General features: G+C 39.7%; 1 protein-coding gene across 2 annotated transcripts in view; it reads right to left on the bottom strand.

Moving 5' to 3' along the window:
• prkag2 (protein kinase AMP-activated non-catalytic subunit gamma 2) overlaps nucleotides 1–23,289 on the bottom strand; it is a 223,253-nt gene that overhangs the window by 147,437 nt on the left and 52,527 nt on the right. For both annotated transcript variants that reach the window (XM_062957929.1, XM_062957930.1), the window contains exon 2: nucleotides 8,391–8,462. In XM_062957929.1, coding sequence (XP_062813999.1) covers nucleotides 8,391–8,462 — 72 coding nt within the window. The remainder of the gene's footprint in view (nucleotides 1–8,390; nucleotides 8,463–23,289) is intronic.

Genomic DNA, 23,289 nt, shown 5'->3' with positions numbered 1-23,289 from the left:
ATGTTGGATAAGCGAGACTCTACTGTAATTACAGTTCCTGAAGATTAGGATATGCAGGCTGAGTATTCCTTATCCAAAATGCTTGGGACCAGAAGGGGGACCATGACACAATGCTGGCTCTCACAACTCTAAATATTATAGATGTGTGGGCAAGTTTAAATATTTACTTAGTCTTTTCACTGGGAGTATGAACCTACAAACAGGTTGGAAAAGGACCATGTTCAGATTGGTTATCCCTGATCTGAAATGCTTGGAAACAGAAGTATTTTGGATTTTTAAAAAATATTTTAATATCTGTATTTACATATATAAACGTATATTAGAAATGGGACCCAAGTATAAACCTGAATTCCATTTATGTTTCATAGACACAGGCCGTGACTAGCACAGTGGGTTAAACCGCCAGCTACAGAAGATTTTGCCGACCGGAAGGTTGACAGTTCAAGCCATGGATGGAGTGAGCTCCCACCGTCAGCCTAGCTTCTGCCTACCTAGCAGTTCGAAAACAGCAGTGTGAGTAGATAAATAGGTACCGCTTTAGCAGGGAGGTAAAAGGTGCCCCTGAAAAACATGCTGGCGCTTTGGTTGACAGACTCCTCGGCATAGAAAAATTGATTAGTTTTGATTGATTGTGAATAGTTTTTCTAATCCGTTACATAATTATAATTTTTCCTCTCCTCCAAGATCATGAACTGAAGCACCATGGTATCGCCTCTTTTAATTGCTATGCTTTTTACCCCGTTGACGTTATTGTTTTCACTGTGATTGTTATGTATTTTATATTGTGGTATTTTATACTGTGTATTTTATATTGCTGCATTTTATTGTATGTGTTGGGCTTGGCCCCATGTAAGCCCCATGTATGGGGCGGGATATAAATAAAGTTGTTGTTATTATTATTATTATTATTTATTAAATGGAACAACAGCACCTCCCCGTGGCCGGGTTGAGCACAGCCTCCAGATGCCGGAAATGAAAGAGGGAAGCCTGTCTCTGTTTATGTATTATCTGTCTCTGTCAATTGTATAATGGCATTGAATGTTTGTCATATATATGTACCTGTAATCCATTCTGAGTCCCCTCGGGGAGATAGAGCTGAATATAAATAAAATGTAAAAGACACCTTATACGCATCATCCAATAATAATTATATACATAATATTTTAATAATTTTGTGCATGAGACAACCTTTGCATCTGCTGAACTATCAGAGAGTGAAGGTGCCAATATTTCAGCCACACATGTGCACAATTTTGGATTATTTTGGATTTCGGAGTCCCGGATAGGGGATGCTCTACATAAAGAAGCTGAGGCCATTAAAGAAAGTGATTCCTGAAAATCATGCACTTCGTGATATTACTGAAAATCTGCCATACCTATCCGTTCTTGCCTCTTTCTGCACCAAAGGTGCGCTAAAAATGATTCAATACAAGTTCAAAATGATAACATGATGGGGTGTGATGGATGTTACTTTCGCATGAGGCTGAAAGGCAGAACAGGACAAGACTAGTTGCCTAAGGTATCATTTCTGACCACAAATAAATATATAAACCATACAAGGTGTAGGCAGGGAGTTGCTTAACAATTTCTCAAGCGATTTGAACATTCGATGCATCCACCAGATTGCATGAAATGGCATCCCATCCATTTTGCTGTCAAAGCTCAGCAGGATTGCTGCCATCTAGGATGAGAGAAATTTTGACTAAAGTATCCCTCTGCACAAACTAATGCAATGATGGTCTTTCCAGATAAAACATTACACAAGAGAACACAATGTGAAGCAGCTATAAGATTAAATGGGCTTTTACTCTGTCTGAGAGCATTCGGCTTCTACCTGGCGCACAGGTGGAGAAGTGGAAGTGTCACCAAGAGGGAAATGGATCAAGAGAGAGCAATCTGTTGCAATGGTGAAAAACGTGCAGGATGAAATATCATAGAATTAATGTGGTTTGATATTACTCAATGCTAATGATATTACCTACCCCTCCAGCAAATTCTCCCTCAAATCGAAATTCCAAACACTTCTGGTTTAAAATAAGGAAGATTCAACCTATTTTATATCTATGTGTTGTCGGAAGCTTTCATGACTGGAATCACTGGGTTGCTGTGAGTTTTCCGGGCTGTATGGCCATGTTCCAAGAGCATTCTCTCCCGACGTTTTGCCCATCTATGGCAGGCATGCTCAGAGGTTGTGAGGTCCTTTTGCTAGTATGGATACTTGGTCTTCATAGAGTTGTCTGTCAGTCAGGTTGATGATGGTTCACGATGCATCCAGTTCTGCTTTCAGATGTTGCTTTTGGCATTTGTAGGATTTTTGTTTTTTCCTTTTGGTGTGAACCATCATCAACCAGACAGACAGACAACTCTCAGAAGACCACTAGCAAAAGGACCTCACAACCTCTGAGGATGCCTGCCACAGATGTGGGTGACACATCAGGAGAGAATGGTCCTGGAACATGGCCATACAGACCAGAAAACTCACAGCAACCCAGTGATTCCAGCCATGAAAACCTTCAACAACACATTGAACATCTCTATGGAGAGAAATTGTTCCAAGAAGAACTAAAGACCAGGAAAGTACATCTGTTGTGCTCCCTGATTTTCCTTCTATGCTGAAGAAACAGATACTGTCCCACAATTTCTCGTAGCCAAAAGGACTTTCAAGACACCATATTTACGACCGCCTAGAATGCAACCTTTTAAGAGAGAGAATTCACACTCTCTGCAAAGAACTCACAAACATAGACAAAGAACTGTTGCACTTCCATATCAACACCAGCCAAAAGATGAATATCCAGGACTGGGATAAAATAGACAACCTAACCTGCAGAAAACTGGAGAAAGACATGGCTCTCCACACCAAAAGACAAAAACAACAGCTGAAACCAGAACTGAATACATTGTAGACCATCATCAACCAGACAGACAGACAACTCTGTCTTGAATTAAGGTCTATGTACAAGGTTCTTAGAAGAATTGAATTAAGTAATTTATTTTATTTTATTTATTTATTTATTTACAGTATTTATATTCTGCCCTTCTCACCCCGAAGGGGACTCAGGGCGGATCACATTACACATATAAGGCAAACATTCAATGTCTTAACATAGAACAAAGACAGAGACAAACGCAGCTCCGAGCTGGCCTCGAACTCATGACCTCTTGGTCAGAGTGATTTATTGCAGCTGACTGCTTTATCAGCCTGCGCCACAGGCTGATAAATTTATATGTTTTAATGCTTTTTAATGTTTGTATAATGTATTTTTACTGATTACTGTTAATGGTTTTAAATGTGTTGTTAATTTTATTGATTGTTTGGCATTGAATCTTGCTGGGTGTTGTAAGCCGCCTTGAGTCCCCTCGGGGGAGAAAGGCGGGGTAAAAATGTTGTAAATAAAAATAAATAAATAACTCTCTAGCAAAAGGACCTCACAACCTCTGAGGATGCCTGCCATAGATGTGGGCAAAACATCAGGAGAGAGTGCTTCTGGAACATGGCCATATGGCCTGGAAAACTCACAGCAACCTAGCTATTTTATATCTGGTAACAGGTTAACAAGCACCGTTTCTTCTCTGCATACAATGAATCCATTATCTATTGGCACCTACTTTTCCTCTTTGACTTTGATAGAACAGGAGTGAGGCACTTACTCTTCAAATGTGTTCAGATAATAATATTTTAATGATTATTTACATATAACAGGAATAAAAAAAATACGGTATCACGGATGCATTAAAAAATCTAACCTACTTACGATGCTTTTACTTAATATGCATTCTTGCCATCAAATAAGCAGATTATAAAATCCTGAAGTGCATAGTGTGTTCAGTGCTGCATTGTGAAAGGTGTGAGTCAGCTTTGCAGAATCACAGAATTCAAAGGATCTCTGCTTATTAAATAAATGGTTTTTGTTAAATGTAAAAGCCAGAGAGACAGGTTCTTGACATTTTTTTTCTTGAAAGTGTGCCAAGGAATAAAATATTAAACACACAGCAGAAGGACTGAATCTAAGAAAGCACATTCATCACCGGTTCATACATCACAACAAACCTCTTCCCTTCTTGTTTATGCACAAGGCAAAGACAATGGAAATTTCCCTTTCTGGAACCAGTATTCACTTATGAAAGTGTGTTGAAGGAACACATGAAGAGGTGGACACACTAGCTCCACTGGCATCAGTCCCAACCCTGCAATAACTCTGGCATTTTCCCCTTATGGAAAGTGATGTGTCTTCTGAACAGATCTTATTCTATGATTATGATTATTGATGATGATGAGGATAATGATATCCTGCTTCATCTCTCCCGAAGGAGACTCAAAATGGCTTAACATATTTATTTATTTTATTTATTTGTTTACAGTATTTATATTCCGCCCTTTTCACCCCGAAGGGGACTCAGGGCGGATCACATTGTACACATATAAGGCAAACTTTCAATGCCATATAAACATAGGACAGAGACAGAGACAGACGCAGAGGCAATTTAAACCTTCTCCAGCTTCCAGCTTTCTGAGGATATGCTTGATTCTGGCCACAGGGGGAGCAGCTGCTTCATCATCCACTACAATGGCACTTCCTCATTCCAACGGCGGCTGGGTTATTTTTATGGTGTCGTAAATTAGCCTCCCCACATATAAGCGGTACCTAAATTTCCTACTTGATGCATGCAACTATCTTTCGGGTTGCTTAGGTCAGCAATGAGCAGGGGCTATATTTTATTTTTAATTATCGGGTGCTCACCCCGACATGGGCTGGCCTCGAACTCATGACCTCTTGGTCAGAGTGATTTATTGCAGCCTGCGCCACAGCATAAAAGCATTAAAATAAAAGCAAGGGTGTTCTCCAAAAGACTGTAAGAAAGATAGACTTCAAAAATAAATTAAAGTCCTCAATTGTCAGAAGAAAAATGCCATATTAGATAGGAATGCATTGCATGTATCTCCAGTGTGTGTGAAAAATACAATTCTAATGCACATGTGTTCACAGCACAGTCTACTGAAAGGTTAAGAAAGTAGAGATGTGATCCTAGGCTGCAGTGGTTTCCAACCTTTGGGCTTCCAGATGCTTCGGACTTCAGTTCCCACAGTTCCTAACAGCTGTTAAGCTGGCTGAGATTTCTGGGAGTTGAAGTCCAAAACACCTGGAAACCTAAAGGTTGGGAACCACGGTCCTAGAGAGACAGCTGAGTTATTTCATCATTGGAGGAAGAAATGGGAGTGATGTATATGTGTATGTGCACGTCCTCTTTGCCATGTGCTTGCTCTCTGGCACTCCTACTTTATAACTTTTGGTATTTGTAGGGGATATCTTTGTAGCATCACTGAAGAAAGACTTCCTTTCAAGCCAATGATCTCAGAGAAGATTGGTGGTAATGAGGTTTTCTTGAAGCCAAGTTGGAGTGAATAGTACTGAACGAGAGAAAAACACTGCTGGTCGTACATCCATGGAGGCAACAAAAAGATTCACAAAAAGAGCAAATGCTTCTGCTCATCTTGGAGAGAGTAGTTGCAATTAAGGTGACCAAAAGCCTTGAGTTTTGCGTTGGATTTTTGGGTTTTTTGCATCTCCAGTTCATTTAAATGATACATTTAATCAGATTTTTTTTCTCATTATGGTGGAACAAAAGAACTTATAAAACCAAAGCACTACATTCAACTTAGTTGAGAAGATAATGGAAAATTTGCTCTCCAGTGCAGCGTGAGTATATGCCCACTGATTCAGTGACTCTGTATAAAGCAACAACACAGAAATATCAAAGAATGCTACGGGGTCAAAAAGATGTCACTCCATCAAAACAAAATGTGATGAAATGGATAACAAAATGGCCCAGTGTTGGAGTACCTTCTGCCCTCAGAGAAATTGTCACTTATCTTCTTATCCAAGCTTATCAAGCCAGCAAGCTGTCCATACACAAAGGTCTCAGTTCTTCAGGGAATAAATTTAAACTGTTCCCTGAGAGTTTTCCTTTTCAACTTTTCAATGGTTTTGGGGGTCAGGCTTAGAACAGTGAGCCAAACTGCTAAGCTGTAGAAAATCCTGCCAATCAAAAGGTTGACAGTTCAAGCCTGAGTTAGGGTGAGCATCCGCTGTCAGCCCCAGCTCCCTAGCTGATCGAAAACAGAAATGTGGGTAGATAAATAGGTAACGCTTTAGGCGGGGAGGTAATAAATGACACCCATAAGGACATGCCAGCAATTTGATCAGGAGGATTTCTAAGGATGACAAAGCTCCTTGGTATGGAAGATGGAGTGACACCACACACACACACACACACACACCCCGGTGGGCAGAGTTGAGTACAGCCTCCCGATGTCGGAAGTGGAAAAGATGGGGAAAGCCTTTGCCCCTGTTTATGTATTGTCTGTCTTTGTTAATTGTATAACGGCATTGAATATTTACCATATATATGTTCTATAATCTGCCCTGAGTCCCCTTGGGGAGATAGAGCAGAATATAAATATAGTATATTATTATTTTGCAAGGAGCCTCCAGTGGCCTAGGGGATAAAAGCCTTGTGACTTGAAGGTTGGGTTGCTGACCTGAAGGCTGCCAGGTTCGAATCCCACCCGGGGAGAGCACGGATGAGCTCCCTCTATCAGCTCCAACTCCATGCGGGGACATGAGAGAAGCCTCCCACAAGGATGGTAAAACATCAAAACACCCGGGTGTCCCCTGGGCAACGTCCTTGCAGACAGCCAATTCTCTCACTCCAGAAGCAACTCCGGTTGCTCCTGACACGAAAAAAAAATTATTTTGCAGCAGAATTTCATCAGAATTCTGCAGGAGACAGCAACCAGATTTCAAGTGGATCCATGTTCTAGTGTGATGAGGTCCCAGGACTATGGTTTGAATCCCCACTTGGTCCCTGTAACCCATTGGATGACTTTGGGCAAGTCATTCTCTTTCAACCTCAGAGAAAAACAACAGCCGCTATCTGCCTGAGTCTATAATACTAGACTAGATGGGCCAATGCTCTGACATTGCTTAAGGCAGGTACCTATGTTCCAAAACTCCACATGCAATAAAAAGGTGGAGGGAATCCAAATACTGTACTTAAGATCAAGAATTACCCTCTTAGTTTAGGAAAGGCCATGCATACCAACGGTGTGCTATTTATTATCCTAATTACACGCCAAGTGGAAGAAGACAAGGAAGACTTCAAACACTGGATAAGATAAGAGTCACACGGGGAAATGAGCTGGAAGTCAGATGTCTTCTTAATCTTAACCTTAGCAAAGGGAACCTTATCATTGGAGCAAAGAGTGTTGACTAATTTCTCATCTTCTTTTCCCTGCAAGAGGTACAATTTCCTTCCTTGGCCCGACTGACTCATGAGTCATTAGCTCTCTTCCCAGGGCAGCAGCAGGAAAAGCCTAACATTCAGTGACAAGAATGACTCTGTATATCAAAGGGATGCAGGAATGAGATGAAGCTCCCTTCTGCAAAGAAAAAAGGACATTGCTCTCAATCCCTGCACAAATTACAGTGGCAGTGGGATTTTCAAAAATCAAAACCTTCAATGTTTTAATAATCTGGCAATGTTTAATGAATTTCAATCACTGGGGTTAGGAGAGAAGACAGGTAACCCTTTCAGCTGCTCAGAAAAGCTTTAAAGCAACTTTCAACCCACACATTGGACTATATATTCCTTTATTCCAAGGCAGAACAATAAAAGGTAGGAATGATAGAAAAGTATATGTGTGGGGCACCAGGTTGCAAAGAGTGCCTTTTATCTATTGATTTCGTAATCTTCAACATTTCAGCCAACAGAATTCAACAGGCAGTGAACTTCATAGCAAAATCACAACAAAATCTACCTACCCTTTGAAATAAAATAAAATAACAACTGAACATGAGATTCAGACAACTACGCAACTAAAGGAAAAAGAAATATTAACATTGAAAAATTAATATGTTATTGATTTAACGTTTTTAGGGAGTGGGACATAGGAAGGTAATAATGTAAACATACCCAAAAGAGAAACCAGTAGGCTGTTAGGAATTGTGGGAGTTGAAGTCCAAAACACCTGGAGGGCCCAAGTTTGCCCATGTGTGATATATAGCATATAGCTCGCTTTATGGTTATTTGACATACCCTTTATGAGACCATTTTTGCTTTCTATAGTTTTATGAAGAGTTACAATACAAGTAAGGATGCATTGGTGGCTTACGTTTTGTAGTTGACCACTTGACCACACTATCAGCACTGTGGGCACAACCGAAGTCATAGAAACTTCCCCATTCAAAAATTCACACAAAACTGCCAAAATCAGACAAAGCCATGGCTCTTCTGTAAACAGTAAAATACATATTCCAGTGTCGAGAAGTTAAACAAGTACTTTTCATGAGGTTTGTATAACAAATATAAAGAAGCCCCGAGAACCCTACCTTTCGTGAGGCATGTTTCTCTGAATTGTCCATATCTCCATCCAGGAACGGCATGGCAAATGAGCTGAGATCCTAGAAGAGAAGGAAAAATATAGAATACAATTAAACCTTCTAAATGGCCCAAATTTTGTTTTAAGAGGGCAGAAGGATGCTAGGGATACAATAATATTCTTTTACAGGCCAATTCATCACAAAAGAGTTATTCTTCTGAAAAATGCTTTGTAAGCCTGCATCAGCTATAAAGCTGGTGGAAAGCAGCAAAGGCTTCACTGGCGGATCTTCCAATGACTCCGGCAACTCACTGAGTCATATCTTTTTTTATGAAGGGCAAGGAGATTTTATGTGCCTGCCAACCCTGGGCCCATGTATTATTATTTTGCAGTAATAAAACTAAATACATCAAAGTTTCTCACAGTTTGGAAGCCTCTCTTTGAAAAGCCAAAAATAATTGGTCAAAATGTGATCCGGTTCGTACATACACAACACTTGTGTGTTCCTTACCGACACTTCCACCTGTCTCTATAGTCAGTTAGAAGAGGCAGTTTCTCAACCCCATCTTCTGGAATTAATTCTTTTTCTAGAAGGTTCTAGACTGGAATACTTCCCCATGTATGAACAAGATGATATCCTAGCTTCAGTACTATGTATCTCGGATTCCCCGCACAAGTCAAGAATGTGTTAGACCTCTTATCATTAGTAGTAATCTTCCTGCATAGCAGAAGATATAAAACATCAGGAGCGGTAGATTACCCTCAAATGTCATTAAAAGGAAATTATCCTTTTGTGCAGCCGTACAATATATTTCTATTAGCAGGAACAGTGTTCTTGTTAAATGAATTAACAACAATTAACACAAAGGGGAAGGGACGTATTGACAGTAGCAATTGGATAGCTTTGAGAGGTGCAAGGAAAATTATGCTTGTGCGACAATTTTGCCCAAGTTACTCTTAATTAATGAACATGAAATACAATTACAGCTGCTGCTTGTTCTCTAAAGAACCTTATTTTTAATTAATAATGTCTTGCTTTGTTACATGTTTGTTTAATAAGCACACTGAGCTCAGTTTAATAAGCACACTGAGCAAAACAGTGCAGTAGGAGACAGTGTATAGGGTTCAAGCTGATCCCAAAGATGGACCTGGACCTAACTTGGCACATAGAGCCCCCATGACCAACAAAAAATAATTTTGGGGGAATGCTATTGTTACTATTTTAGTACTTTACTATATTATTATTGTATAATTGTGTTTTTACCTTGCTGAGGATGTGTATTATGTATGTATTTTATTTCATTAAATAAAACATTTGGCCCCATGTTAGCCGCCTCGAGTCCCTTCGGGGAGATGGAGGCGGGGTACAAAAATAAAGTTGTTTTTGTTGTTGTTATTATTATTATTATATTGTATGACATAGCAAACAAGATAGATATGCTGGATTTCGTATCACAAAATCACAAGTCGTACACTTCCCAAGTGTTTAGGACTGTGTGATGTATTTGCATGTATACATATATACAATATAATTTACAATAATATATAATATTATAATATATTGTATATGCATATAATATTAATATTATTTTGTAATACAATATAATACTAATAATATAATATAATAATATTAATTATATATTATATATTAAATGTAATATTACTAATAATATTACAATATATTTATATAGTACAATATAGTAATTTATTGGCAGTATTGTGCTATGCTAATAATATAATGTATATAAATTTAATTTGTAAGCCGCTCTGAGTCCCCTTCGGGGTGAGAAGGGCGGGATATAAATGTATTAAATAAATAAATAATAAATAAATTTTCAGATGATGTGCACAGATCACAGTAGGGTGGCCTTGCAGTTGGCAGATCGTAATTTTGTCAATGTCTATTGTTTCCAAATGCTGCTGAGATCTTTTGGCACGGCACCCAATTATTATTATTATTATTATTATTATTATTATTATTATTATTATTATTATTATTAAAATTCCATCCTAGGCATAGCAGAAATCCGGACCCAGCAAAAGATCAAAATGTGACCCTCTGCCGCCAAATGGTTGAGCATCACCAGGCATCTAAACTCAACCCATCTACAAGTGGAACATGCTTTGCTCTTTCAGACACCAACCTAAAAACCAAAGACAAACAGGAACATATTGAGGTGGTAGAATTATATCTACCCACCTTATTTGATGGGTAAAATTATCTACCCATCTTCTCTCCATGGCTGTTGGCAATATTTTTCCTCTTGCCTTTGCTTCCCAATAACCATAGTCCAAACTGAACTTTTCACCACATCCCCATACTCTTTGCATTTCTATTCACACATATAGCGTGCTCTTATTGGGTACTTCATGCATCTGATGGAGCAGAGGTAAGTCTACAAAAGCTTATGCTACCAATGTCTTTCTCTAAATTAGTCTCCAATGTTGCAGAAATGTAGCAGTTTGGCACCATATTCATTGCTATTTTGTGAGATATGAATGCTTCCCTGTCAGGGAGCCCTGATTCCACAACAAGCTACAAATTCTGGGTTTTCATAAAATAGAGTCATAGCAATTAAATTGGTTTTAATCTGCTATAATTAAATAGGTGTTGAACTGCAGTATGGATGGTCTGAACGGTGCTACTTGACCCTTTCCCATAAGAAACCTGCCACAATCAACCTCACTAATAGATCCCCAAAAGGCTGAAAGCTGAGATGTTGCCAAAACCCTTGCTCTTCCAGTAATAATCAAGATGTAAGGGGAAGGTCTAGTTCAGGGGTCCCCAAACTAAGGCCCGGGGGCCGGATGCGGCCCTCCAAGGTCATTTACCTGGCCCCTGTCCTAAACTTTAGATTTAGGGTTGACCTAAGTCTATCTGGTTTTGGAGGTCTTTTTGCTTACCTATGGTCTTATGAGATCATCTAGATGGTCTTTGAAGGTCTCTTTGCTTAGCTATGGCTTTATGAAACCATCTAGATGGCTTTTGGAGGTAACTTTCCTTACCTATGGTCCTATGAGACCATCTAGATGGCCTTTGAGGGTCCCTTTCCTTACCTATGTTCTTATGAAACCATCTAGATGGTCTTTGGGTGGCCCTTTCCTTATCTATGGTCTTATGAGACCATCTAGATGGTCTTTGGAGGTCTCTTTGCTTACTTATGGTCTTATGAGTTCGTCTAGATCAGGGGTCCCCAAACTAAGGACCATGGGCCAGATGCGGCCCTCCAAGGTCATTGACCTGGCCCCTGTCCTAAACTTTAGACTTAGGGTTGACCTAAGTCTAAAATAACTTGAAGGCACACATCTACAACAATCTTAATTTTGGACTATTTCATTATAGTCCGGCCCCCTAACAGTCTTTGGGACTGTGAATCGGCCGTCCACTTAAAAAGTTTGAGGACCCCTGGTCTAGTTGGTGCCATGCTTCCTGACTAGCTAAGACTGCTGACAACAGCAAAGGTAGCTAGACAGTCACTAACTACACACATGCATCTAACACAAAGATAGCCTTTCTGCTTTTACTATACTTCCTCTTGGATGCTGGAAAGGACCAATATTCCCTTCCCCTCTGATGGATTTTACTGGGAAATGTATTTGCTGGACACGGGTGCTTGATCTAATACGCAATTCATCCTTTGCTACAGTGCAGTCCTATGACTGTGTCGACATAAAGGTTCATTCCAGAGAGCTACATGAAACAAGCTCTAAGGTCAGTGTGCGTAGGTTTGCAGCCTTAAATAGATATAGAAAGAAACCATCAGACCAAATCTTGCAATCTGTGGCTAGGCTTCCAACATACTTCAGGTACCTAAGAATATTTTATGATGAACTTCAAGTCAGAGTTGTTAAAGCAATTATTTTTTATGCAAGGATATAAAATGCCAGTGAGTTTTGAGAGAAAATCTGTGATGACAAATCTCAAATTCTTGGCATCAGAGACACCTAAATTAAATGATCTGATGGTCTTTTGCATCTCGAGCTCAAAATCTGGAAAGCATCAGATATAACCAGAAAAGGGAGGATTTTACAGCTATCAGATTTTCCAAAAAAGAACATAATTTGATCCAGAAGTTTCGGCAAGAATTACTGAGGCTAGGAAAAACAACCATTCAAGGCAGTAGACACTCCCAACATTACTCTGATTTCAAAGGCACATCTTCAAGAGTCTGGGTTTTGGATAACAAGAGTTTTCTGTAAGTTTCTACTCTAAAATCTTATAAAGGTAAACGTTTCCCCTTGACATTAAGTCTAGTTGTGTACAACTCTCGGGATTGGTGCTGACCTCCATTTCTAAGCTGAAGAGCTGGCGTTGTCCGTAGATGCCTCCTAGGTCATGTGGCTGGCATGACTGCATAAAGCACCATTACCTTCCCCCTGAAACAGTACATATTGATCTACTCACATTTGCATGTTTTCAAACTGCTAAGTTGGCAGAAGCTGGGGCTAACAACAGGAGCTCATCCCATCCTGCAGATTCGAACCACCGACCTTCCAATCAGCAAGTTCTACAGTGTAGTGGTTTAACCTGCTGCATCACTATGGCCCATCTAAAATCCTATACTCCACCCTATATCTTACTTGCAGAATTTTCTATTTGGTCAGTCACAATTTTCAGGGTGCAACCACACCATTTGACCACAGAACTTTACAGGTGTGTTTGCAAACACATAAAATACTCCTCCCTCTCTTCTCTCTCTTTCTCTTCCTCCTCCTTCAACATTGTGAGGGCAGACTCTGCTGAGCTGCTTCTTCTCTTGAAACTTTCCTGTAGGTGCTAAAAGTATCTGTTTGAATGCACGATTAAATGTAACGACTGTAAAGATGTTTGCCTTTGAAACTTGCATACTGAGGCACGAAGGTGAAACTAACACAGGATTTCCATGGCCAAGTAGGAAATTTAATCCTTGCCTCAATAAAGCAACACTCAAAGAACTATATCATACTGGCTTTGCCTTGCTCTGTGGCTGAAAAAGCCCAAGGATTTGTGGATTTCCACAGCCGAGTGGGGATTCAAATCCTGGTATCCAGCGGTTTGAGTCCAACACCCAACGAGACTGAATCTTAATTCAACACATCTTCATCTTTCTCAGTCTGGGACTCTACTTCTGACAACAAATACACATACTTTACTTTTTATAAGATTCTCAACAAATAAACCACAAAACCAAATACCTATAAACCAAATTAATGTACAGTCTGCTGCTCTCCCAAAGCTCTTCTCATAAGCCAAAAATGCTGTTCCTTCTCTAGAACAACAAAGCAGTGTCATTTGATGAGGGCAGTGGGGTTTTTTTTGTTTGTTTGTTTAGGTATTACTACAACTTCATGCCAATTTGCTGGGAAGACTCTACCTACTTTATATAGCATGGAATGGTGATGTAGGTGTTGGGCAAGTTATAATATGGCACAGTTGGCACAACCAATGGTCAACAAGGCATAAGGAAGGGAACTTTTATATTCCAATTTTGAAATGATGTCAAGTCCAATGATGAGTTATGACCATAACTTGGTATAAAATCCTCGTTTAATACCAAAGATGTGCTTCAATGCTGAAACCAGTTCTTATTCTCTTTCCTTTCATGCTCCATTAAATGTCAGCAAGAGTGTGCACATCTCTGTGTGTGTGCCAAGTTTGCCGGAGTGGCAAGCGAGACGCCAGCACCGGGCTGCCTAAGCGTCAACGTGACTTCAAAGGAGTGGGTGGTAGCAACACGCACAGACTACTACATTCACACAAGCCAGTTTTGCACTTTGCCAGGCTGTGCTTCCTTAAATGTTATCTCCACATGTCTTCTTGTTTCATAATTTTTTAAAAAATTACATACAATCAATTGGCCGTAGAACGAATACTGTCAAAAGTAAAGCATTTCTGCACAGAACATTCAGTGATCCATGGAGCCCACAAACTGGGATGCAAATATGTTGTCGAAGGCTCACAACCTCTGAGGATGCCTGCCATAAATGTGGGTGAAATGTCAGGAGAGAATACTTCTGGAATATGGCCACACAGCCCGAAAGACATACAACAACCCTGGGATGCAAATGTTTTGGAAAATGGCACTCACAACCATTTGGAGATCATAACCTTTTGGGAAGGTTTGATCTTTCACCAAAAAACCTGTTTGAGTATAATCTTCTCAAATGGTATACACCAAATGTAATATGCAAGGCAATTGGCTTCAGTTGTTAGACTGAACCTATGATCTCTGATCTGTTAAGAAATCAGAGAATATGGCAGTGCATAAAAATAGCAGTGTTTCAGAAGTGTTTTTCAGTGCACAAAAATATATCTACTCTGTCATAAAACAATTAGTTTTATATCATGCACTCAAGAGACAAAAATGAAGGAGGCTTTGGTAAAATAACATATTTGGTTTACTCACAACCTTCATGTGTTCAGCATAACACAAGTACATAGCTTATCAGTCCAGTTTCATATATGTTTGAGATCATCTCTGTATGCAGATGGCACAGGGCATATTTCTTACAAACATCAAACAAGTGTTTTGCTCTTAGCAGTCCAAAGTCTAAAAAGAAACTAAATATGAAGTCTGAGTTCTGAGCAGTCTCAGATCGGATCATGTGGTCTGCAGCCCCTCCCACAACCTTTAAGGAAACATAGAACAAATGGTGCTGCATACCAGAACATATATATAAAACAGTAAGCAAACAGACTCATAGATTAACAAATTACTAGAGGAGGTTGGAAGCAGGTTGCAATTTCCAACAATTGCAATTAAAAATTGCAATAACGTTATGTAACATGATTTCTGTTCGTGGGTTATAAATGTCATTTGCTAATTAGTATTATCATAAAAACATGGGAAATGTTTATTAAACTGCAAAAAAAAGTTTTTGTGGGACATCCTGCAACACATTTTGCTATGGTTTTTCAATAAATATCTCATAAAACCTCAACAAATTCAACATACTTAGTTTGTAGCAGCCACAAAACAATGTTTCTGGAGTAGAACAACCACTTTCAAAGTAAGTACTGCTCAATTAAAGAGGAAGTAACACTTTCAAACCAGGAACAGATATGTTTTTCAAATTTTGTTACATAGTGTAATTATTTTTTGATCCCTGGATGACTCTGGGAGACTCCAAACATGATGGAAATGTCACTCACAGTCACTAGATTGCATTCAGGGTAATTGATCCCCAAGGGGCTACAAAAAATAGCCCGGGGAACTGCATATTGACATTAAAATAAAGCATTTCTCAACTTTCTGCCTGGATGAAGCTTGCAGCTCCACAGTTGTTCATTGGCCATACTTGGAGAACCTATGGATTCAGAGAAAGACAACTTCTGGTCCACATTGAATTATTCAGGAGGCAAATATATGAGCCACTATGTTAGATTAGTGTACCATATAAGTATGAATCCAGTGAATTTTTTACATTATTCAAGCTTATTTATTTCCAGCACTGGAAATAAATTGGCTGTAAGACACAAAAGCAAAAATTCATATCACTGCTGTGTTTTTAAATATTTACACTGTACAAAGCAATTTCATTTATGACTGATGGGAGTTTGGCAAAGAAACCACCCCAGGCATAGGACTGCTTTTGCATTCATCCCTTCACACGCAGAATTATGATATGCTGTTCCTATTGGACATTCTTTCTTATGGCAGATGGCTGGCTGGCTGAACCGAACTGTTCTCATATCACGAATAAACGAGAAAGCAATGAAGACTTCGGAGTAATTTTGGTTCCACTGCAAATTTGAGATTCACGAGTTTACAAAACACCTGATCAATGGTACAATGTTAGGAATGTACAGCCAGATGCACATTTATTATCACTGCAATTCTAAGCACAGTTCCCCTCAGGAGTGAGTTTCACTGAACACAATATGACTTACAATAAAATAAACATATTTTATCATACAATATATAAAGCACTGCAAATACACACTTCTTTATACAGATCTAGGAATTACTTGGGTTTGTAGCTATAAGCAAGAAAAGATGCAGTCACATTGGGAAAATATTGGGAGTCATCTCAATGGAAGAAATGTGCAATATTACAATTCATTAAAGGTAAAGGTAAAGGTTTTCCCGTGACATTAAGTCCAGTCGTGTCCCACTCTGGGAGTTGGTGCTCATCTCCATTTCTAAGCCGAAGAGCCAACATTGTCCGTAGACACCTCCAAGGTCATGTGACCGGCATGACTGCATGGAGCGCTGTTACCTTCTGCCGGAGCAGTACCAATTGATCTACTCACATTTGCATGTTTTCGAACTGCTAGGTTGGAAGAAGCTGGGGCTAACAGTGGGTGCTCACTCTGCTCCCCAGATTCGAAGCTGTGACCTTTCTGTCTGCAAGTTCAACAGCTCAGTGCTTTAACATGCTGCGCCACTGGGGGCTCCCACCTCATTATGATATATTATCTAATTCTATCTTCTTTCCATGAAACTTAGAGACAAGTGCATAGGATCTGCAGCAATAACTTCCACCTAAATTGCTGCCTATACTCAAAACAATCTAGCCTTTGCAAGCTGGCTGTATCACGGGGTTTTCAGACCGAAGCTGGAAATATTGCACTTTTTGGACTATAAATCTTAAAGTTCCCAAGATAGCACGGCCAGCTGCTTTTATACCATGCTATTAATATACTGGCATATGCATCAATAGTTTAAAAGAATACTGTGTCCATTTAATGAATAATGTAGCTGTACAAGTGAACCTAACCAGCCATCTGCATCCCAGGGGTTCAGCTCAACCAAGTGATGCTTTGACGGCTCTGGTTCATTTAAGGCTGTAACAGGCAGCAAAACGTTCTGTATAGATGGCAATATCTTTAAGATGATCCACTTTGCATTTTAATTGATTCCTTGCAAATTATTCAACTCATGTGACTAAATATACCACTGTTGCTGTATTCTACTGTTACCATATACCAATGAAATAACATCAGAAATGTTGTCAAAGGCTTTCATGGCCAGAATCACTGGGTTGATGTGAGTTTTCCGAGCTGTATGGCCATGTTCCAGAAGCATTCTCTCCTGACGTTTCACCCACATCTATGGCATCCTCAGAGGTTGTGAGGTCTATTGGAAACTAGGCAAGTGGGTTTATATACCTGTGGAAGGTCCAGAGTGGGAGAAGGAACTCTTATCTGTTTGAAGCAAGTGTGAATGTTGCAATTGGCCACCTTGAGTAGCATTGAATGGCCTTGCAGAAAGGAGGAAACCATGACAATGAACAAAATCTGGCTACCAGTATTTAAAAAACTCTAGAATCAGGACAGTAAATAAACAGCAACACTAAAAAAAACAGGGGAATTCCAGACAGGAAACAATCAGGGCCAGCTAATACCTCCCAACAAAGGATTCCCCCAGCCAGGAAGCAGCCAGGCTTTCAAGCTGCAAGGCCATTCAATCCTAATCAAGGTGGCCAATTGCAACATTCACACTTGCTTCAAACAGACAAGAGTTCTTTCTCCCACCATGGACCTCCCACAGATATATAAACCTCACTTGTCTAGATTCCAACAGACCTCACAACCTCTGACGATGCCTACCGTAGATGTGGACAAAATGTCAGGAGAGAATGCTTCTGGAACATGGCCAGACAGCCTGGAAAACTCACAACAACCCAACATCAGAAGTCCTTAGTCCTGTTCAAAATGAACCTGCTTAGAGCCATGGATTCCACTCTCCATGGCTTGAAAATATTCCAAAAGGAAAAATTATGTGGGAAATACAAGGGACACTATTTTACCATGTTCTTGTACATAATGGAACATGAACATCCACAAAATTTGGCATCCACAGAAGGTATCCAACAGATACACAGACCCCATTGTACAATTTGTATGTATAGGAGCTCCTTCCAATCTCCTATGTGGCTGTGAAAACTCAGGAAACTTTGGATTCCTGCCATGAATGCCAACAGTAGGCATGCATACTCAATAAAAGGTGAAATATTCCTCGCCATCTGCTTGCAACACTGAATGAGGGCGTGAAACCATGCACAAAGTGTCAAATTGGTAAAAATGGACCAAATCGTGCCAATGCGATTCAGGCAGAGCCATTCTTCAGCCTCACAGCACTTGGGGGAAACAGCTGCTCTCTCGGCTTGCTTTGCACATTCTCTTCGGTTAATAGCCATGAGTAATTATCATGAGCAAAGAGATCAGCTGGCACACAAAGATATTAAAGCTTGAAGGTTGTTGTTATTATTATTCATCATTTACGCAGTACAGAACCACAAGCAGTTTTCAGATTGTTCATCCAATTTCATCTTCACACCAACTTTGCACAATAAGCCACTGTCACTTCTATCTTTACTGATGGACAAGTGAGGTTTGGAAAGCATAATTTGCCCAAACAATCATTGTCCTATGGAGAGAACAGAACCATTGTCCCATGAACAGAACTAACCATTTCATAGTACTTTACAAAGTACAATGGACATACGACTTAAAGATTTCCCCATCGAAATGTAGTCAAATGGGAGAAGAACTAGGAAACAAAATAACGAAGAGAAGCAAAGGAACATAATAGATACTTGTCCATAGTGATGAATTCCAGAGATGATAACTGTAATTAATGGTAATGCAGAACTATTTTCTCTCTCTCCAGGAAATGCAACCCTTGATTGCCTGTCACTAGTGGGCATCATGCTATAAAAAGCTGTGCCCACATCGTTAGACTTCAAGAGTGTTTTGTCTGGCCTAGAGTTCCTTCTGCTGGACATTGTTTAAAAAGAGTATCTGTCAGAGGAAAAACACTGGAGATAGCAATGCAGTGAGACAGAAAGTTTTATGCTCTGTTGACCAAGCAAAAGTAGATAGTGAGCCTCCAAAGTATTCACATAGGCTGGGCTAGTCTGCAAGCTTTATGTTGTTTGCCAAGAACAGAAGCCCAGGTGATGATATTTTAAATTTTGTACTTAATTTAAAAATATATATTTGTGATTATTATTTATTCATTGTGTCAGAAGTGAATTGCAGGTAATGTATTTTAAAAACACAAAGAAAGTTAAAAACTTGACATTATACTAGATTTAGCAAAACGGGGGGGAAAGGAAAAGTATGGTATATAATATATTATAAAGTAAGTTATAGTTCTATACTTCCTCAAGTGATATAATCACTTATATATTATGATTGTAGTATCAGTTTATATATTCCAACTGTACAGATAAGTACATATTTCAATGTCCAATTTTAACAAATATAATTATTGGTACATAAAGTAGTTTTATTATAGTCTTGATAATATTCTCAAGGTTTGTAATACTCTTCTTCAAAATCGATCATTCAAAGTAAATCAAAGTTCCATGTCAATAGTAACTCATTCAAAGTAAATCAAAGTTCCATGTAGTTCCAATAGTAACGACTGGTCTCCTGGGTATGCATCCAGTTTCCATTTGGAGTGGCTCTGGTGTTGCTATAAGAAGGTCCTCCATTCTGCATGTAGCAGGGCTTAAGTTGCATTGTAGTAAGTGGTCTGTGGTTTGCTCTTCTTCAAACTCGCATGTCGTTGACTCCACTTTGTAGCCCCATTTCTTAAGATTAGCTCTGCATCTCATGGTGCCAAAACACAGTCTGTTCAGTGCCTTCCAAGTCACCCAGACTTTTATGTGCCCAGGAGGGTGTTTCTCATCTGGTATCATCTATGGATTGAGGTTCTGGGTTTTAACCTGCCACTTTTGGACTCTTGCTTGATGAGATGTTCCTGTGAGTATCTCTGTAGATTTTAGAAAGCTGTTTCTTGATTTAAGGCGTTGGCATGTTGGCTGATATCTGAACAGAGGATGAGCCGGAGATGTCACTGCCTTGGTGCTTTCATTATTGGCTGCTACTTCCCGATGGATGTCAGGTGGTGCAATACTGGCTAAACAGTATAATTTCTCCAGCAGTGTGCGGCATAGACATCCTGTGATAATGTGGCATGTCTCATTAAGAGACACATCCACTGTTTTAACGTGGTGAGATGTATTCCACACTGGGCATGCGTATTCAGCAGCAGAGTAGCAAAGCGCAAGGGCAGATGTCTTCACTGTAAATGGTTGTGATCCCCAGGTTGTGCCAGTCAGCTTTCATATGATATTATTTCTAGCACCCATGTTTTGTTTAATATTCAAGCAGTGCTTCTTATAAGGCAGAGCACAGTCCAGAGTGACTCCCAGCTATTTTGGTGTGCTACAATGCTCCAGTGGGATTCCCTCCCAGGTAATCTTCAGACCTCGGGATGCTTGTCTGTTCTTAAGATGAAAAGCACATGTCTGCATTTTAGATGGATTAGGAATCAGCTGGTTTTCCTTGTAATAGGCAGTAAGAACACCTAAAGCTTCAGAGAGCATCTGTTCAACTATTTCAAAGCTCCCTGCTTGGGACTGTTTAAGTAAAAGTTGTGTATACTTTAACTGTATTGTATTGGTTTTAAAGTGTCGGATACTTTGAGTCCTGATTTAGGAGGAAAGTTATGTGAATAAAAGTAACGATGGGAACAATATGCAGATGGAATTCTTAATTTTAAAAACTCTTTTGTCTGCTGTTTTGGCTCTTCTTAGAGAAGGCTGCAAACTATGACTTTAACATTAATAAGAAAAAAGAAACACGGTTAATCTGGGCTAGAATTAAGTCAGTGGCCCATTTCTCCCTTGGGAATGTGAATTACATTCAGTCAGTAATTGTGTCACATCGAGGAAAGGTCCAAAGAGCAAAACCATCTGCAATGCAATGTCCTGGAGTGTGTGCAACATGTCACGAATCGTGCAGACCTCTGATAACCCCAGGCAAGAAAAACAGAGTGTGCCATGGTTTTATTTAAATTAAAATATTTGAAATAAGCAGTTTCAGGCGTCAAGCTCATTGCTGACAGAACTGATAAGAAGATATGATTAACTACCAAATATTTGATCTTACAGGACATCCAGTACCTCCGTGAGTAACCTATCCTACCTAGGTGTGTATAATGCACATATTCCTTTTGAAAATGTATAACCTGATATTTTCTGGGTTGTTGTAAGTTTTCTGGGCTGTATGGCCATGTTCCAGAAGCATTCTCTCCTGACGTTTTGCCCACATCTATGGCAGGCATCTTCACAATCTCTGAGGATGCCTGCCATAGATGTGGGCGAAACGTCTGGAGAGAATGCTCCTGGAAAATGGCTGTGCAGCCCGGAAAACTCTCAGAGACTCAATAATAGGCTTACTTTGGGGTTACCATAAGTCAGAAATGATTTGAGGACATACAACAACAACAACCATAACAATATTGTAGGCCTACAGACAGCAAGTGTCCAGCAAGACAGATTATTCAAGCAGCTTAATCCAGACCACGTCATTCATTGGTAGCCCAGTAATTTAATGGAAGATGAAGGCAGGCATAGTAGCAAAAATCTCAGCTGGTTCAAATATTGTACAAAGTCAAGAGTCCAAACAACCAAAGCCAAGAAGGCTCAGCCAATGAGTCATTAAATATACCCAGACTGGAAGTCAAGAATCCCAAGAACGACATAAGAACTAAGAACACTGCCAGTTAAAAAGAATAAATGTGTAAGAGCCAAGATTAGACACCATTTCCTATGCAACAGACATCAGCTCCTATGAAGCTGCCCCTTTGGTGCTCACTGGATCTCAAAGAACAGAGATAAAAGTCGCTTCATATGGAGCCAAACCACACCTCACAATGTAATTATTTGGCATCATATCCCAGACATTAATTATGACAAGTAAATGCAACCGTGAGAGAGGCTTGTGGGAGTTGAGCCAGGACCCTGAGAGACCCTGGGCTGAATCCCTTCTCATCCATGGTCCCAATGAGGTGACTTTGGGCAAGTCGTGCTCTTTCAGTACTTGGAAAAAGACAGTGGTGAACCTCCTCTGATTAAACTTTGCCAAGGAAACCTTGTGGGAGGTTAGTCATCAGTCAGTGTCAATGTGAAGGCATGTAATGACAACATAATATTATATTCCTTCTTTTCTAGAATCTGTTCTCAAATTGTGCCAAGCGGCAATAGGGTAGAAGACACTGGAATTCAATCCTCAAAAAGTAGATTGTGATAACAATAGTTTTAATGATTGTATTCAACTATTCAATGGAGCCCCCGATGGTGCAGCGGATTAAACTGCCAAGCTGCTGAACTTGCTGACTGAAAGGTCGGCAGTTCGATTCCAGGGAGCAGGGTGAGCTCCTACTGCTAGCCCCAGCTTCTGCCAAACTAGCAGTTTGAAAACACGCAAATGTGAATAGATTGATAGGTACCATTCCGGCAGGAAGGTAATGATGCTCCATGCAGTCATGCCGGCCACATGACCTTGGAGGTGTCTATGAATAACACTGGCTCTTTGGCTTAGAAATGGAGATGAGCACCAACCCCCAGAGTCGGACACCACTAGACTTAATTTCAGGGGAAAACCTTTACCCTTATTCAACTATTCTTGAATAGTGTGTATCAATACATATTTTGTATGTTTCCACTTAAATAAACTGTTTAGAAACTAAACTAAGTACATTTGAACAGATATATCCATATATATTTTTAAACTGAGTACAGAAGGCTGCATTTCACTTGCTTTTGCTTGCATCGTGCAAAAGATCACCAAAGGTTTTCTCTTCGGTCTAAGAGCGCTGACTACGCACAGTTGTTATGTAAATGTGCCGTGTTAATTTAGACCAAAATGTCCAACATATGTAGGTTACTAGACATTTCAGTTCTTATACAACTCTTGCTTAAATTACCAAGGAATTGTGCATGCTCACAAAAATCCCTAATTATTTCACAGTCGTTTGAGCTGGATATCTTCTAGCCTGATTATACCTTTATTTCTTTCTACTCATTTTTCCTTGTCCAGAAGCCATTTAAAATTCAGCTTTATTATCTTTAAGACATTAAAAAATATCTACAGGAAACAAAAGGATGAAGGAAATTGTTCAAAGATAACC

Source organism: Anolis carolinensis, chromosome 6 (genome assembly GCF_035594765.1).
Source record: "Anolis carolinensis isolate JA03-04 chromosome 6, rAnoCar3.1.pri, whole genome shotgun sequence".
Taxonomy (NCBI): domain Eukaryota; kingdom Metazoa; phylum Chordata; class Lepidosauria; order Squamata; family Dactyloidae; genus Anolis; species Anolis carolinensis.
Note: the sequence above shows the minus strand (reverse complement) of the source record. Positions and strands in the feature narration are given on the sequence as shown.